General features: G+C 44.6%; 1 protein-coding gene across 3 annotated transcripts in view; it reads right to left on the bottom strand.

Annotated features, from left to right (window-relative positions):
• SYCP1 (synaptonemal complex protein 1) overlaps window positions 1–19,736 on the bottom strand; it is an 811,750-nt gene that overhangs the window by 541,308 nt on the left and 250,706 nt on the right. For all 3 annotated transcript variants that reach the window (XM_075335624.1, XM_075335625.1, XM_075335626.1), the window contains one exon: window positions 17,711–17,784. In XM_075335624.1, the coding sequence (XP_075191739.1) occupies window positions 17,711–17,784 (74 nt within the window). The remainder of the gene's footprint in view (window positions 1–17,710; window positions 17,785–19,736) is intronic.

Raw genomic sequence — 19,736 nt, 5'->3', positions numbered from 1 at the left:
AAATACTTGCTAGTTAGTGCTAATACATAACATAAAATCCTAATAACATACATTTAAGTTTGTAGGCGACATGTAAAAGTGTGGAAAAGTTCATAGGGAATGAATACTTTTCAAGGTACTGTACATGTGTAGCTCTACAGCAAGCACAATATGTACACTTTTTGTAGTGCACGCATACACATTGCTGCACCTGCAGTACATGCACACACAGCTCTGTTGTATGTATATACAACAATTCTGCTACAAACACACGTACAGTAGGAATGGAAAGTATTCAGACCCCTATAAATTTTTCGCTCTTTGTTTCGTTGCAAACATTTGGTAAATTCAAAAAAGTTAATTTTTTTTTCTCATTAATGTACACTCTGCACCCAATCTTGACAGAAATATAAAACAGAAATGTAGAAATTTTTGCAAATTTTTTAAGCAAAAAAACCTGAAATATCACATGGTCATAAGTATTCAGACCCTTTGCTTAGACACTCATATTTAAGTCAGATGCTGTCCTTTTCCTTGTGATCCTTATGAGATGGTTCTACTCCTTCATTGGAGTCCAGCTGTGTTTAATTAAACTGATAGGACTTGATTTGGAAAGGCACACACCTGTCTATATAAAACCTCACAGCTCACAGTGCATGTCACACCATATGAGAATCATGAGGTCAAAGGAACTGTCAAAGCAGCTCAGAGACAGAATTGTGGCAAGGCACAGATCTGGCCAAGGTTACAAAAGAATTGCTGCAGTACTCAAGGTTCCTAAGAGCACAGTGGCCTCCATAATCCTTAAATGGAGGAAGTTTGGCACCACCAAAACTCTTCCTTGACCTGGCCGTGCAGCTAAACTGAGCAATCATGGGAGAAGAGCCTTGATGAGAGAGGTAAAGAATAACCCTAAGATCACTGTGGCTGAGCTCCAGAGATGCAGTAGGGAGATGGGAGAAAGTTGCACAAAGTCAACTATTACTGCAGCCCTCCACCAGTTGGATCTTTATAGAAGAGTGGCCGACGGAAGCCTTTCCTCAATGCAAAACATATAAAAGCCCGCATAGAGTTTGCAAAAAAACACATAAAGGACTCCCAGACTATGAGAAATAAGATTCTCTGGTCTGATGAGATAGAACATTTTGGTGATAATTCTAAGCGGTATGTTTGGAGAAAACCAAGTACCTCATCACAGTGAAACATGGTGGTGGCAGCATCATGTCAGGGGGGTATTTTTCAGCTACAGGGACAGGACAATTGGTTGCAATTGAAGGAAAGATGAATGTGGCCAATGTGAGATGGCACTCGGTAACCTTGGAGGTGGCCGGTGTGTGTCGCAGAGAGCCTCGGTGTAATACTATTGTATGAACTGAGGATTTCGATTGCGTTGGGGCAATGACAACCAGAGACGGGTTCTTGGTGCAAAGACGTTTTATAATATGCAGCCAACAATATGTACGGTACACAGGAAAGAACATAAACAGTAAATACCTGCCAGGTTCGGAGCAAAAGGGGAATTCCCGGGACTGCGCACCGGACTCCCCCATGGAGGCCACCAGGAGCGAACCCCTATACAGGGGCTGTCTGGTGATCACCCCAGAAGGCCTAAATGCGTAGCAGCCGGGACACAAAAGGGCAACAGGTTATAGTCCAAAAATGTCCGTCCTGGATGTGGAACACGGGTCCTAGGGTGGATATGTACCGGAAGGGACCGGGCACAAACGCCAACCAGAGACGACAGACAGAGTCCGGGACCAGTGAGGGCACAGCTCGATGAGACCAGGTGGAGTCCAGGGTCGGTGTCAGATGATTCACCAGGATCCAAAATAGCAACCAGGAAATGAGAGCAGCAGGGCAGGAGTAGACAGGAAGCAGTATACTCAAGCAACTAGACTAAGCTTAGGGGCGGGCTTTTAAACAGATGAACGGTAAGTAGGGCAACAGAACAGAAAACTCCATGTTAACAAAGGGCAAGATCCTAAGAAGCAAGCTGGAAATCCCTGAACACTGACACTCGGCCATGAACTCGGATTCTTCGCTGGGACTTGTAGTTCCACGAGTCTTTTGGTAGCATGTTATTATTATTATTATTATTTATTTATAGAGCACCATTGATTCCATGGTGCTGTACATGAGAAGGGGGTTACATACAAAATACATGTACAAGTTACAGTAGACAGACTAGTACAGAGGGAAGAGGGCCCTGCCCTTGCGGGCTTACATTCTATAGGATTATGGGGAGGAGACAGTAGGTGGGGTGTAGGTGGGGCAGCAGCTCCGCACGGTGGTGGGGCGGCAGCTCCGCACGGTGGTGGGGCGGCAGCTCCGCACGGTGGTGGGGCGGCAGCTCCGCACGGTGGTGGGGCGGCAGCTCCGCACGGTGGTGGGGCGGCAGCTCCGCACGGTGGTGGGGCAGTGAGGTCATTCAAGGTTATAGGCATTTCTGAACAGATGAGTCAGGGCTAGATGCAAGGGATAGTCCCAGAAAACAATGGGCGGGACCGACCATCCACATGCCTCCCACCCAGGGGTGTGTCTGGGAGGATATCATGTGTCTGATGGTGATCACATGGCTGTCTACCAGGGTCCTGGGAGTAAATGGACCTGATGGAGCACATGGTGAGACCATGTGAGCAGTGTGTGGGGACTCCTGAATAGAGAGCTCAGTGAGTTAAGGCTGTGATGCCGGCACGGAGACACTGTGTATGAAGCCTTGATATGTTTTAATGCAGTGTAACAGCGGTTTATGACAGGTTTAAATAAACCGCATGGAAGTGATAAAGTGCTACTGTATGACTCAATCCAGCTACCTGATGCATGGTTCCCACACGCTCGGGGCCCACGTCGTCACACCAAGTACAGAGATATCCTGGAAGAAAACCTCTTCGAGTGCTCTGGACCTCAGACTTGGCTGCAGGTTCACCTTCCAACAAGACAATGACCCTAAGCACACAGCTAAAATAACAAAAGGAGTGCCTTCAGAACAACTCTGTGACCATTCTTGACCGGCCCAGCCAGAGCCCTGACATAAACCCAATTGAGCCTCTCTGGAGAGACCTGAAAATGGCTGTCCACCAATGTTCACCATCCAACCTGACAGATTTGGAAAGGACCTGCAAGGAACAATGGCAGAGGATCCCCAAATCCAGGTGTGAAAAACTTGTTGCATCATTCCCAAGAAGACTCATGGTGGTACTATCTCAAAAGGGTGCTTCTACTCAATACTAAGCAAGGGGTCTGAATACTTAGGAGCACGTGATATTTCAGTTTTTCTTTTTTTAAAAAAATTTGCAAAAATTTCTACATTTCTGTTTTTTCTGTCAAGATGGGGTGCAGAAAGCACATTAATGAAAAAAAAAAAACTTTTTGGAATTTACCAAATGGCTGCAATGAAACAAAGAATGAAAAATTTAAAGGAATCTGAATACTTTCCATACCCACTGTAGCTCTGATACCCACATACAGTTGTGCTACATAAACAGACACAGCTCTGCTACACACAACTCTACTACATATACATACAAAGTTCTACATCAACACAAACCCATCTCTGCTACAACAACACACACAAAACTATGATATATCAAGACCCTCACAGCTCTGCTACATCACACATTCCCCTCTGCTGGGCTCTGTGTATACACTACCATATTCTGAAGTTCATTCCAGGCATGTGACTGATCGCATGATCTGAAAGGTTCTTCAACTAGTAAGGACTTGCAGCTTCTACAGCATGGTGATATGGAGATTCTGGTAGCTTTATCTCCTGCTCTGCACCAATCAGACTGATAAATGTTGGGATAGAGGATAGAACGATTGGTATATCATGTTTTCAATTAGGCTGCTTTGTTTTTACATTACAAATCAGAGTGAAGAGGGGGTTAATGCCGCGCATCAGCCAAAATGAAGATGTAGCACGTTGATGTTATAAACATATTCTTTTATTCCATCGTCTACGCGTTTCGAGGATATACCTCTTCTTCAGGACCAGTGCATCAACATAGTATAGCATAAATGAAGATGTCAGACATATATATACAGCTGATAACAGAGAGCACCAGCTCTCTGATATCAGCTGTATATATATGTCTGACATCTTTATTTATGCTATACTAGGTGCTCTCTGTTATCAGCTGTATATATATGTCTGACATCTTCATTTATGCTATACTATGATGATGCACTGGTCCTGAAGAAGAGGTATATCCTCGAAACGCGTAGACGATGGAATAAAAGAATACGTTTATAACATCAACGTGCTACATCTTCATTTTGGATGATGCGTGGCATTAACCCCCTCTTCACTCTGATTTGTATGCACATCCACGTGGGGCTGCAGCAGACGCCATCGTTCTATGCTCTATCAGTGGTTGTGACTATCACAACCTTTTCAGGTGAGTGTATTTTTCCTGATCTACCTCACTGATCTGATGGTATTACACTATCAGCGCTCCTTATTTTTCAGTTTATTTGTTTTTACATTAGGTAGTATTTGGTTTTGACAAAACTTTACTGATATAGTAATGTATGGATTACATACATTTTTTACAGAGATTTCACTGCAGAAACACATATGCATTTTTTACCTGTAGATTTTCTACATATAATGCAATTCTTAGGAGAAAATCTGCACACAAAACTTTGCGTACTTGCAAGAGGAATTGACTTGTTCCAGATTTGAAAACATGCACTACAGGTCAGTTTTAAGCAACATAAAAAAAAAATAAAAAGCAGTGGGCATGACATTTCTATAAATCCCATCCACTTCGCTTAGAACTGTGAGCAGAATCAAAAACTCATGGCCTGAACTTATCTTTAGGCTGGAATCACACAAACGTATGAAAAAACAGTCCCATTCTCGTGCAGGAGAGTGAGAGGAGTGTCATCCGTGCGGTTATACGAGTGGTTGTGCATGTGTACTGCGAGTGTTATGTGTTGTAAATGTCATCTGAGTGGGTGCTGGTGTGGAGCTCCCTCTGGTGGCCAGGAATGGTAATGAAGTTGAGTCTGAATCTGTGACTCAAGCAGGTGTTGGAATTATTAGGAATCCAGGAAGTCCTATTGCAGATCAGCCTAGTGTATTTAGGAGAGCAGTTTCTGCCTGGCGGCCATCGGTGATGAATGTTTCCTGCTGCCTCTGAAGACGGCTGGGAGTTTTCCCTTCAGTTTCTCCCATTTATTCTGTGCCTGAATCTACTCCAGATATGTTTGCTTGTTTATGTGCTTAATTGCTGAAATTGCACTTAAGGGTGCTTCTGTTTATTCCATTAATTTCTGTTTTTGGTTTCTTGTATGTGAGAATCTGTGTCTCTGCTTTTGTGAGCAGGGCAATTCCTCCAGCAAGAAAGGGAGCTCGCTCCCTGTTCATGTTTGGATTATTTACACTTTAGAATATTGTTTGTTCTGTGATTTTTTTTCTTCCCATTATATCTGCAGTTCTGTTTAAAGTGTTTGGCACAAGAGTACCTGATATAGCGGGGGAAGACCGTATAGTCTTAGTATTTTTTTCCTATCAGGAGTTTGGTATTTTTTGCAGAATTTTATGCTGGCCGCAATCAGTTATCTGTCCTGTCCTGCTATTTCTTTGGGGACTGTTCAGAGGCAAGTTAGGATTCCTCAATTCTGACTTTGAGGTGTAGCAAGTTTCTCTGGCAGTGACGAGGTGTCTAGGTGGGTTAGGAACATCCCACTGCTACTTCTATTGTTTTACGATAGATAGGGGATTGTGGTTAGCTTAGTTTCCAACTACTCTTGTGGTTTTATTTTGTTCCTGGTTAATGGAAATTTGTTGTGATCGTCTACGGTTACAAGTTCATAACAGTATCACCGGCCACACAAAAAAAAAAAAAAAAGGTACTCAAAAGAAGGAGACATTTTTTTTATTCTGTGTATTTTTCGTCTTATTCTTTGGGTTTTGTGGAAGATCTTAGGCTGGTATGGATATTAACCAGTTGTCTGATCGTGTTGAGCCTCTTGCTTCTGAGGTTCAGGGTATATAGGCTTATCTTAGACAGACTCTAGTTGTAGAACCTAAAATTCCTGTTTCTGAATTGTTCTCGGGAGATAGGTCTAAATTCCTGAACTTTAAAAATAATTGTAAATTATTTTTTGCCTTAAGACCTAAGTCCTCAGGGAGTCCCGTGCAGCAGGTTGGGATTGTCATCTTCTTGTTGCGCGGGGACCCTCAGGACTGGGCCTTTTCCTTGGTAACTGGTGATCCGATTCTTGATAATGTGGATTCCTTTTTTCAGGCCCTGGGATTGTTGTATGACGAACCTGATTGTCAGGCTACCACCAGGGGGAGCTGGAGCCCTGCAGAAAAAGACTACACAGAGCTGAATCAGCATGGAGGTGGACACACAGTGTGTGCTGGAGCACTGTCCTCCAGAGTCAGCCAGAATACAGAGGCCATGGGGCGTGCGAGGGATGGTCAGGCAGGCCAGGCCATACACATTACAGTGAGAAAGAAGACTGGAGGAACAAGCAAAAGCGGGGTAAAGGTAAGGCGGAGGTCAGTACCAGAGGAAGCAACTAAGGGAGGTAAGAGAAGGGGGAAAGACCGGGGCTACTGTGGGAAGGAAGGAAGGAGGTGGGACGGAACACAGACAGAGCACAAGGAAAGCACGGATTAGGAAACACTTACAGGGACCAGAAATCACAAGCAAAGCAGTGCTAAGCTTATAGCCAGCGCTGGTTCACCAGAGATGACAGAATTTAAAGCATCCAAGCTCCGGAAGGGAGGCCTGAGAGTACGCTCCTCCCCTAGCCATGTGGATGGGGAGGTGGAACCATGACACTAATGTTGTAGATCAAGCTGAGAAGGCCTTGATGGCATTGATCCAGGGTCAGGATTCCGCTGAAATTTTTTGCCAGAGATTCAGAAAGTGGGCGGTCCTTACTAGTGTTGAGCCACCCCCTTAGTGTTCAAGTTCGGTTCTGTTCGTCGAACGGTGGCTCAGTTCGGTGAACGTTCGACGAACACCTTCGAACCCCATTGAAAACAATGGCAGGCAAACACAAACACATACAAACACATAGAAACACCTTCTAAGGTGTCCATAAGGTGACAAACAACTTAAAAGACACCACAAACACATGGAAAAGTGACAGGCATATATACTCATGCGAAAACAAAAGAGCTCGATTTGTAAAAGGAGGAGGAGACACAGATATAGGCATGTCATGCCCTTCTAAAATCATGTACAACACATCAATTGGACTCGAAGCAGAGTCTCCATTTTTTCTAAAAACTGGGCCACATACACCAATTCAGTGACATCACTTGTCCCCCAGTTGCAAACTTGACATGTTGATTTGCATCAAGCACATTAAAAAAATATGCCAGCCTTTACTCTCCCCAGGATGACACAGGGGTAGAAAAGTTCTTGAGGATCCATGACTTGTTCATCTTGATGATCGTTAGTCTGTCCACATTGTCAGTGGACAGACGCGTGCGCTTATCTGTCAGCACACACCCAGCAGCACTGAAGACACGTTACAAGAGAACGCTGGCTGTGGGACATGACAAGATCTCCAAGGCGTAAGTGGCGAGCTTAGGCCATTTTTCCAGATTGGAAGCCCTAAATGAGCAAGGCTCCAGTTGCAGAGTCATGGCATCTATATTCACTTGGAGATACTCCTGTATCATCCTCTCCAGCCGTTGACTATGTGTCAGACTTCTTGTCTCTTGTGGCCTTGCAAAGGATGGTCTAAAAAAATCATGAAACGATTCCATAAAATTGCTGTTACTACCACATACGGTGTTGCTGGTACGGTTTGACTGATGACGACTCGACAGTCCCATGGTTGGCAAGTTACAACTGTGAGATTCACTCTGTGCACCACTGATGTTTAGTGGAAAAGCCGAGCTAAGATTGCATAACAGCTTCTGCTGATACTCCTGCATATGTGCGTCCCTTTCTATGGCTGGAATTATTTCGGCAAATTTTGACTTGAACCGGGGATCTAAGAGTGTGGCAACCCAGTAGTCAGCATTACTTCTAATTCGAACAATCCGAGGGTCATGTTGTGGGTAGTGCAGCAAGAAGGCGCTCATGTGTCTTGCGCATCCATGCGGACCAAGTCCTTGCTGTGTTTGTGTCGGCGAGGTGATAACCATGCTTCCTTCCGCTGACATCTCCCCCAACCTCGAACAACCGAAATTTGACCAAGGTCTCCCTCATCTGTTGAGTCTTCCATGCCCATCGCCAGTTCGTCCTCCATTTCTTCCTTGGCTCCTGCACCTTCCTCAACAATTTGACTGCTACCATGCGCCCTTGTTAATCCCTCTCCCCCACTGTCCCATGCTTGCCGCCTTGGTGATGCTGAACGTCTGGACCTTGTAGATCTTGATATCCCTTCCGCATATGAATCCTCCTGTACTTCCTCCCCTTCCTCTTGTCCCACCACCTGACTCCGAATACTGTTTAGAGTGTGCTCTAGCATGTAAATGACTGGAATTGTCATGCTGATAATGGCATTGTCAGCGCTAAACATATTCGTTGCCATGTCGAAACTGTGCAGAAGGGTGCATAGCTCTTTGATCTGAGACCACTCCATCAGCGTGATCTGCCCCACCTCTGCATCTCGTTGGCCCAGGGTATACATCATAACGTATTGCACCAGGGCTCTGCGGTGCTGCCACAGTCGCTGCAACATGTGGAGAGTCGAATTCCAGCGTGTCGACACATCGCATTTCAGGCGGTGAACCGGCAGGCCGAAAGACTTCTGTAGTGATGCAATTTGGTCAGCTGCGCCGTTTGAATGGCGGAAGTGAGCAGATAGTGACCGTGCCCTGTGCAGAAGCCCATCTAGGCCGGGATAGTGGGTTAAAAATTGCTGGACAACTAGGTTCAACACGTGAGCCATACAAGGCACGTGTGTCACCTTGCCCCGGTGAAGGGCCGCACCCAGGTTTGCAGCATTGTCGCACACGGCCTTCCCTGGCTGCAGGTTGAGTGGAGACAACCATTTACGAAACTCGGTCACCAGAGCTGACCACAACTCCTCAGCTGTGTGACTCACATTTCCCAGACATTTCAACGTAAAGACCGCCCGATGCCGTTGAGCTCTGCTGCCAGCATAGTAAGGAGGTGTGCGGGATTCCTTGTGCGCAGTTACAACGCGGGTGGCCTGACCAGACAGGCTTTGGGCGGAGGTGGATGACCCAGACGAGCTTGAGGAGGCAGAAGCAGTGGAGGAACTTTGACATACAGAGGATTGACGCACAAGTCGTGGGGACGGCAAGACTTGTTCAGCAGACCCTTCTCCATCTCTCACCATAGTTACCCAGTGCCCAGTCAGTGACATGGAACGCCTCTGTCCATGCTTACTGGTCTAAGTATCAGTGGTGAAATGCACCCTGTCACACACAGAGTTTCTCAAGGAAGCGGTGATGTTGTGTGCAACATGCTGGTGTAGCGCAGGCACACCTTTCTTGGAGAAGTAGTGGCGACTGGGCATCTAGTACTGGGGCACTGCCACGGACATAAGGTTTTGAAAATCCTCTGTGTCCACCAGGCAGAAAGGCAGCATTTCTGTAGCCAACAACTTGCAGAGGGTGAAAGTCAACCTCTTAGCTTTGTCATGGCTAGGAGGAAATGGCCTTTTACTTGTCCACAGATGGCTGCTGTGCTGAGATGGCGTTGAGTAGGGTGTCCCATGAAAACTGCTAGTCTGTGAGGAAAGTGCAGGAGGAGACATAATGTTGCCTTCATCCAAAGGTGGTGCTCTCGATGTCTGAGAGAGCTCTACACCAGCAGCTGTTTCCCCTTCCAAAACAACGGACAACCTACCAATCACACTGCCTGTTGCAGTTAAAAAGGTGGAAGGTCTGCGTCGCAAAGCATGTGTGACTGCTGTCCCCACAGTCATAGAGGATGAAGAGCACGCGGATGCACTTGAAGGGGCAGACGGTGGTTGGCCCGCTCCGCAAGGCCACTGTAGCACAGTGAGCTTACCACTGGGACTTATGCTTGATATCCATGTGACGGTTCATGGACGAAGTAGTCAAACTAGTGCGGTTTTTGCCTCTACTTATAGATTGGCGAAAAATCTTACAGATTACATGATTTGGGAGTTCCTTTGCGATGTCAAAAAAGGACCAGGCTAGGCAAGGCTTAGAGCCCATGCGACCTGCAGAGCCATCACTCTGTGCTCAGAGGTAGAGTTGTGGCTGAGGATGCAGTTGTTGACGTGCTTCCAGTACTCCGTCTGTGTCCAGGAAGGTGCAAGCTAACCTCTTCGTCAGTCGCATCCTCCTCCACGTGCTCTGCTGACCTCCTCGAGTGCCTGACTATGGGTTGACAGTAAGTGGGATCTACAACCTCATCATCAGCCTGTGTGTTTGCACTCCCCTCGTCCTCAGACCTAACCTCTTCCTGCCCTGACTGAATAGTTAAGTTGTCATTCCAATCAGGTATCTGAGTCTTATCATCATCAGTATGTTCCTCATTGTCTCCACCAAGAAAAGTTACAGTTTGGGAATGAGGGTCTATATTATGCTCAGAAACTTCTTCATCAGGGCCTGAATCTGACTCACAAAGCTTCTGGCCATCACTGCAGATCATTTCCTGGTCTGTACTCACTGTAGCTTTGGAGCAGACCTCTTATTCCCAGGCTATAGTGTGACTGAACAGCTCTGCAGACTCAACCATCTCTGTTACCCCATACTCTGCAGGGCGGGTGGAGACTTGAGAGCTGGTAGAAAGCAAGTGCGATTGGGGTGACAACTCAGAGGACTGGAGTTTTTTGGATGTTGAAATTGAGGTGGAGGAGAAGCCAGTTGATGGAGCACTTGAGATCCATTGAAGCATGTGATTTTTTTGTGCATCATCTACCTTTATTAGAATTGTTCGGTTTCGTAAAAAAGGGATCCCATCAGATTGTCCACGGAAAGTATTAGTCATCTTACTTTTGCCGGAAGATGGCCTTTCTTCAGCTGATGTTACTGTAAATTTACCACCTACCCCACGGACACAAACTTTTTTTCCCTTTCCAACACGCCGGAAAGGGAAAAAAAGTTTGTGTTCCCCTTTCCACCAGCATCTGTCCTTTTGCCAATCATTTTGTTTGTGACCAAATTGGACACTTAAAATGTCAAAGCAAAAATGGAGAGGTGGTGTAGATTGCAGAGGTGGTCTAGCTTTATTGAAAGCTGAAGAACCAACACTGACTATCCCAGACAATGAAAATATGTCCCTAGAAAAGGAGGCACTTTTTGCAATTAAAATTGCGTAGCAAAAATGGACAGGTGTGTAGAATGCACAGCTGGTGTACCTTGCTTGACAGAAGAGGAACCCTAAGTTAGTATCCCAGACAATTTTAGTATGCCCCTAAAAGTGGCAGCACTTTTTGCAATTAAAATTGCAAAGCAAAAATGGAGAGGTGTCTAGAATGCACAGGTGCCTGTTATGATCCAGAACCATGGAAGATCACCACAAATCATTGGCAAAAAGGTGACAAGAGCATTGGCAACTAATCTGGCCGCCATCCCCTTACTAACCAACACAACTAGAAGTAGCCGAGGGGTGAACTAACATCCTGTGCACCGCGAACCCAGCCGGAGAACTAACTATCCTAAAGGTAGGAAAGATGAATAACTCTCTGCCTCAGAAAATAGACAAGAATAGCAAGCCCCCCACATTCAAAGACTGCGGTGATATAGGAAAAACACAATACACAGGTAGATGACAGGATTAGCAAAAGGTGAGGCCCCCGCTGACTAAAATAGGAAAGGACAGGAAAGGGACTGATGGTAGCCAGAGAAAAACCCTGCAAAATACCAACTTCCTGATAGTACAAAAAGGCCCTCAGATCGCTCGATCTGAACTCCGTCCTATACCAGGTGCCCTTGTCATACCAATGAACAGAAAACAAGAATTATAACAAATTCAACAAGCCATAAACACATGGACCCAAAGGAGCTATACTCCACACAGAACTGCAGGGAGTTCCTCAACAATCCACTGAGGGGAAAAATCCCTGGAAGGAAATAAACTGAAACCAACCACAACAAATGACAAACCCAAATAAGCAAAAGAACCAGGCACTTATCTGGAGTGGATGTGATGTAAAGCAGAATTAAGCAGGCTAGAGATACAAAAAAAACAACTGACATCCGGCAACAGCCTGCAATCAGACCAGGACTTAAATAAGCAGAGAGTTAGGAAATGAAACACCCACTGCACAACCCACCTGGTCTCTGTCCAAACCCTTCCTGGCCACCAGAGGGAGCCTCCCAGCAGCCAAGACATAACTAACATTCACAACAGGTGCCGTAGCTAGCTTGTCAGCAGAGGAAGCCTCACTTTCTATCCCTGCCAATGAAACAATGCCCCTTGCGGATACTGTGAAAGATGTTATGGTGGGATTTCCTATCTCAATGGCTCTATGACCTTAGCCATTCAGATTGATAGAAATTTACGTGAGTGCAAAACGATACGTGCTGATATATTGCTTGTGGAACAGTCTTCGGAGCCTATGCAGTGTGATAGGGTTCTCTCTAATACTGAGCGGCAGGGTTTTAGATGGAGAAACAAGTTGTGTTTCTATTGTGGAAACCCTTCTCCCACTATAGGGTGCTTTACACGCTGCAACATCGCTAGCAATAGCTAGCGATGTCGTGCGCGATAGCACCCGCCCCCGTCGTTCGTACGACATTTGGTGATCGCTGCTGTAGCGAACATTATCGCTACGACAACATCACACGCACATACCTTTACAGTGACATCGTTGTGACCGCCGAACAATCCCTCCTTCAAGGGGGAGGTGCGTTTAGCGTCATAGCGACGTCACTGCGGCGTCACTAAGCGGCCGCCCAATAGCAGAGGGAGGGCAAAGATGAGCGGCCGGAAAATGCCGCCCACCTCCTTCCTTCTTCAATGCCGGTGGATGCAGGTAAGGAGATGTTCATCGTTCCTGCGGCGTCACACATAGCGATGTGTGATGCCACAGGAATGACAAACCACCAGCGGCATGCACCACCAACGATATTTGGAAAAGGAGAGACGTGTCAACGATCAACGATTTGACGCTTTTGCGATCGTTGATCGTCGCTCCTTGGTGTCACACGCTGCGATGTCGCTAACGGCGCCGGATGTGCGTGACTAACAACATGACCCCGACAATATATAGTTAGCGATGTTGCTGCGTGTAAAGCACCCTTATCTCTGTCTGCCCTAAACGAGAAAAGAGATTTGCTCGTTCATATACTGTGGGTACTGTGCAACCTAAATTTCTTTTGTCATTCTCTTTAATTTGCTCGTTATCCTCGTTTGGCTTCTCTTAATTCAGGGGCTGCCCTGAACTTAATGGATTTTGGGTTTGCTAAAAGTTGTGGCTTACTCATGGTACCTTTGTAAACTCCTATTCCTTTAAGGGGTATTGATGCTACTCGCTTAGCTGAGAATAAACCCCAATCTTGGAAGCAGGTGACTATGAGGGTTGCACCAGCTCATCAGGAGAATTGTAAATTTTTGGTACTACACATCTTGCATGATATTTTGGTACTGGGATTGCCTTGGATGCAGACCTATAACACAGTTCTAGATTGGAGATCCTTGTCTGTGGTTAGTTGGGGTTGTCAATGTGTGCATAATGACCTTTCTGTGTTGTCTAGTTCTGCTCAGACACATGATGTACATGAATATTTGTCAGACTTCCTCGATGTGTTTAATGAGACTGGATCCGAGTGGGTGCTGGTGTGGAGCTCCCTCTGGTGGCCAGGAATGGTAATGAAGCAGAGTCTGAATCTGTGACTCAAACGGGTGCTGGAATTAATTAGGAATCCAGGAATTCCTATTGCAGATCAGCCTAGTGTATTTAGGAGAGCAGTTTCTGCCTGGCGGCCGCCAGTGATATCTGTTTCTTGCTGCCTCTGAAGATGTCTGGGAGTTTTCCCTTCAGTTTCTCCCGTTTATTCTGTGCCTGAATCTACTCCAGATAAGTTTGCTAGTTTCTGTGCTTAATTGCTGAAATTGCACTTAAGGGTGTCTCTGTTTATTCCATTTGGTTCTGTGTTTGGTTTGTTGTATGTGAGAATCTGTCTCTTTGCTTTAGGAGCAGGGCAGTTCCTCCAACAAGAAAGGGAGCTCGCTCCCTGTTTATGTTTGGATTATTTGCACTTTAGAATATTGTTTGTTCTGTGATTTTTTTTTCTTCCCATTATATCTGCAGTTCTGTTTAAAGTGTCTGGCACAAGAGTACCTGATATAGCGGGGGAAGATCATGTGGTATTAGTATTTTTTTCCTATCAGGAGTTTGGTATTTTTTACAGGGTTATTTGCTGGCCGCAATCAGTTATCTGTCCTGTCCTGTTGTATCTAGTAAGTTGGGCCTCACCTTTGCTAATCTATATTTTATGTGTATTGTGTTTTCTTACATCACCGTCGTTGCATGTTGGGGGCTTGCTATTTCTTTGGGGACTGCTCCGAGGCAAGTTAGGATTCCCCATTTCTATCTTTGAGGTGTAGCAAGTTTCTCCGGCAGTGTTGAGGTGTCTAGGTGTGTTAGGAACATCCCACTGCTACTGCTTAGTGTTGTTTGATAGATAGGGGATTGCGTCAGCTTAGTTTCCAACTACTCTTGTGGTTTTGTTTTTTCCTGATTAATGGATTTTTTTGTGATCGTCCACGGTTACCAGTTCATAACAGTTATGCAAGTGGGTGTTTTTTTTTCTCACTTGTCATCAGCGTGCAGTCAGTGTGCTCTCTGTGTGCAATTCGTTTTTTTCTCAGCAGCTATTAGTCATTTACAGTCATATGCAGGACCATTTACAGTGTTCTGTTCTACATGATAGATATGTATGCTTAAAAATGACTATCACTAGGACGGTCCGTGTGCCGTCAGTTTTTTTCTCGTACCCATTGACTTGTATTGGTGAGTCTAGCACAATTTCGGCAACAAATCTCAGCATGTTGCGACTTTTCTTTCATCCAGAATCTGGATGAGAAAAAAGCTGACCAACTACTCTGCCTCATTGACTAACATTGGTCCGAGTGCAGTGACAGATTTTCTCGCATTGCACTCATCCAATTCAGACTTAGGGGCACTTTGCACACTACGACATCGCAGGCCGATGCTGCGATGCCGAGTGCGATAGTGCCCGCCCCCGTCGCAGCAGCGATATGTGGTGATAGCTGGCGTAGCGAAAGTTATCGCTACGCCAGCTTCACACACACACTCACCTGCCGTGCGACGTCCCTGTGGCCGGCGACCCGCCTCCTTGTTAAGGGGGCGGGTCGTGCGGCGTCACTGCGACGTCACACGGCAGGCGGCCAATCAGAGCGGAGGGGCGGAGATGAGCAGGATGTAAACATCCTGCCCACCTCCTTCCTTCCGCATATCCTACGGAAGCCGCAGTGAGGCCGGTAGGAGACGTTCCTCACTCCTGCGACTTCACACACAGCGATGTGTGCTGCCACAGGAGCGAGGAACAACATCGGACCGTCGCGTCAGCGTAATCATGGATTACGCCGACGCTGCACCGATGATACGATTACGACGCTTTTGCGCTCATTAATCGTATCATCCAGCCTTTACACACTGCGATGTCGCATGCGATGCCGGAAGTGCGTCATTTTCAATTTGACCCCACCGACATCGCACCTGCGATGTCGCAGTGTGCAAAGTGCCCCTTAGGCTGTGGCTTAACGTGTGAGTGAGCCCTTAGGCTGTGGCTTAACACAACAACAGTTCTTTGACCATTGTGGTCATTGCTTATTTTAGTGCAAAATCACTTTATCTTGCAAGTTGTTATACCTGTAAAACTGCAATTTTGGGTAAAATTAGTTTTTTTTGCATTGTTTTTTGACTCTTTTTGGAATGTAATGTATTAAACAAAGCTGTCCTTTTGAAATTCCAGGTATTTTGCTTTAGCAAAACTTTATGGATACAGTAATGTGAGGTTTACATGCATTTTTAGTGTGTTTCTGCTGAGGAAAAGCACTAAAAAGACATACGTTTTTTACCTACAAATTTCTAATTTAATTCTGTGGGGAAAATCCACACATAAAACTCAGCGTACGCGATAAAAAAAAAAAATTACATGTTGCAGATTTCAAAAATGCACCACAGGTCACTTTATGCTCTGTAAAAAAAAATAAAAAAAAGCACAGTGGGCATGTGAACCCGGTCACAGTCTAATTTTCTATACAATTTTTTGTTTAATGTTCTGTTAGAGATGGTAGTGCCTGTATCGGTATGCATTATGACTGTATGACAGTTTATTATCAGGTGTTTTCATCAAATGAAAATCAAGCCAAACTGGATGTCACATGAATACATTTTAGTTTGTAAAAAATGTTTTAAAAAATCTAAATAAAGTGGGGTAACTCCGGCACACTACTAATTTCCCGTAAAGACCAAAGAGACATAGTAAATTGAAAAAATCTTTTTCTCTTTATTTTGCTTGTGAAAAGGTGAAAAATAGTGCTATACAAAAGTCCGCCAATAAGTCCGCCGACGTTTCGGCCAGTTGGCCTTCCTCAGGTCGGACAAGCTTATATTGGAATAAATGTGGTATATACAGGAGTATCAATGAGATTATATTGCGGGTAATGAGTCACTCTCTTGTCAGGAGGGCACAGTGGGTACGATGTTCCTATGGTACCCGCAATATGGTGACTGGGAATTGAATGTGGGGACACCACGTACCGTCAGATAAGGCACAGGACCTGTATTAAGGCAGGCTTCTAGTATACTTTATTATGAAGGGATCATTACATATCCATATGATCCATATGTACCGCAGGCACGCTTGGGTGCTCAGGAATCCTTTAGTTCAAAGGTGGTTATAGTTCGAGTAGCAATTCAATACCAAGGATTGGAGAGCAGAATATAGTCAGAGGGTATATAGAAGAAGGCAGGATCTGACCCAGGTAGTTGCCTATGGCTCCAAAGGTTAGGTAAAGGAGAAGGTCCAGGAGGGTGATGGGAGTCCGGGCGACTACCGGCATGTGTCAGAGGTGCTGGGGGACTGAACCGCGCGTCCTGTGGAGTCCAGTCCTTCTCCTTCTCCTTTACCTAACCTTTGGAGCCATAGGCAACTACCTGGGTCAGATCCTGCCTTCTTCTATATACCCTCTGACTATATTCTGCTCTCCGATCCTTGGTATTGAATTGCTACTCGAGCTATAACCACCTTTAACTAAAGGATTCCTGAGCACCCAAGTGTGCCTGCGGTACATATGGATCATATGGATATGTAATGATCCCTTCACAATAAAGTATACTAGAAGCCTGCCTTAATACAGGTCTTGTGCCTTATCTGACGGTACGTGGTGTCCCCACATTCAATTCCCAGTCACCATATTGCGGGTACCATAGGAACATCGTACCCACTGTGCCCTCCTGACAAGAGAGTGACTCATTACCCGCAATATAATCTCATTGATACTCCTGTATATACCACATTTATTCCAATATAAGCTTGTCCGACCTGAGGAAGGCCAACTGGCCGAAACGTCGGCGGACTTATTGGCGGACTTTTGTATAGAACTATTTTTCACCTTTTCACGAGCAAAATAAAGAGAAAAAGATTTTTTCAATTTACTATGTCTCTTTGGTCTTTACGGGAAATTAGTAGTGTGCCGGAGTTACCCCACTTTATTTATTGACTGCTTTCTCTAGAGCACCTACGCGAGGTGAGGCGAGGTCTTTCTCTCACGGATTAAAAAATCTAAATGACTGATACTTTTATTACAAAAAATTGCAAATGAGACAACCATACCTGATTTTTGCATTTAGCCAGTTCAAGGGTTTGTTCCATTTGCATATCTTGCCTTTTTTCATTGTCTTGCTTTACTTGAATGCATAATAATAATAAAAAAACAAAGTGAGCAAGAATTTTTCAAAATAAAAATTTGTGAATCATAATATAAAGTGACATATAAAAGTTCTTAATTGATTAATCATTGTTTATATCAGTAAATATGAAAAACATAGCTCAATTCACAATCTTTACTGACCTCTGCATATGGATCTTTCTATGACACTATTACTTTTGAGAATATAGCTTAGCTCAGCAGGTTAATTAGCAGTGTTAGGCCAGCATAAGATGGCCGTATAACTCAGATGATCATTGCATCACAGTGCACACACTGGCCAAGGCTCTCCTGACTCAAGCGTGACAGATTCGTGTTTTTCAATGCAGCAGAGCCCTTAGTGTTAGCATAGATTGTCATACTTTCAAAGCAAATGACATTGATGTGGTTAGGGAGTTGATCTGTTTACACTCATTCTTGCACTTGACCTCCTCAGAGGTTGGAAATTTAGCATAAATCACATGTTAAGATATGCATGTCTACACATCCAAGATACACAACCATCACCTATCTAGTTCTGAAGTACTAGGTATAGAGTGCTCATGTGGAGGTTTACCATTTCACACCTTACTCTCCAGCAGTCACAGGAAAAAAAAAAAAGATGTGTATGATTTTTTTTGAGTGCACATGGTATTAAAGGACATGGACACCCTTGGAGCATATATTGTATTGCATAAAGAAAATGTGATCAGGTTTTTGCTATTTAATCTGAGAGCAGTATGATGGAGGAGCTAAAAGCCTGATTCCAAGGTTGTGCCACTTATTAGGCTGCTTGCTGTAGTTTCAATACAATCAGTTTTTCAGTAGGGGTGAGTGAACCCGTGGAAGTTCGGGTTCAGCTGGACTTTAGTTAAAAGTTTGGTTCGGGAACCACACTTGACCTGAACCCCATATAAATCAATGGGGACCTGAACTTTCATGTGTAAAATGGCTATAAAATGGTGGTAGTAAGGGCTAGGGGGCTGTAAAAGGAAGCAAAATGGTGGTATGAGCAGGACAATTGCAGGATAGACTAGGTATAGAGAATACATTATTTTTTTTTTTTTTAAATGACGTGAGGTCCCACTATTTGGATAACCAGTGCAGGTAAAGCAGACCGCTGCGGCCTTTAGCCCTCAGCTGTCTGCTTTACCTTGGCTGGTTAACAAAAATAGAGGGGATCTCATGCCACTTTTTTAAACAATTGATTTAAATCATTTAAAAAAAAAGTGTTGAGCTCTCCTTATTTTTGATAACCAGCCAAGATAAAACAGACAGCTGGGGGCTGGTATTATCATGCTGGGAAGGCCCATGGTTATTTGGCCCTTCCCAGCCTAAAAATAGCAGCCTGCAGCCACCCTAGAAGTGGCAAATCCATTAGATGAACCAATTCTGGTGCTTTGCCTGACACTTATTGATTGCTCTGGTGTGGTGGCAATCGGGGTAATATATGGGGTTAATGTCAGTTTTGAATTGACAGCAGGCCATGGCATCAAGCCCAGGGCTTAATAATGGATAGGAGTCTATCAGACACCCCCTTTACTAACCCGGTAAGTATACAGTTAAAAAACACACACACAAAAATTTTTATTTAAATAAAGACTCCCCCGCACTCCCTTGTTCACCAATTTATTAATTAAAAAGAATATTCTTGAAGTTCTGACATTATCCAATGGTAAAAAATTGCAGTAAAGCAACATGCATTGTTATATCAACTCATATGACTAAATCTTATTTAAAGATATCTGTAAGAGTTGACGTCATATATGACGGCATGTATTGACAATCAATTTAGGGCAAAATCATGAAAAACATGTAGTACAACAAGGAAAGAAACAATCAAATGCCCAATGTTAACATGTATCAAAAAGTTTTTATTAAATACAATATAAATAATTATAAATGCAACAAGTTCATGGTGGAACATTATATATATGTATCAATTCATACAAA

The sequence above is a fragment of the Anomaloglossus baeobatrachus genome, chromosome 2 (genome assembly GCF_048569485.1).
Source record: "Anomaloglossus baeobatrachus isolate aAnoBae1 chromosome 2, aAnoBae1.hap1, whole genome shotgun sequence".
In the NCBI taxonomy this organism is placed as follows: Eukaryota; Metazoa; Chordata; class Amphibia; order Anura; family Aromobatidae; genus Anomaloglossus; species Anomaloglossus baeobatrachus.
This window is presented reverse-complemented; position numbering and strand designations above follow the sequence as displayed.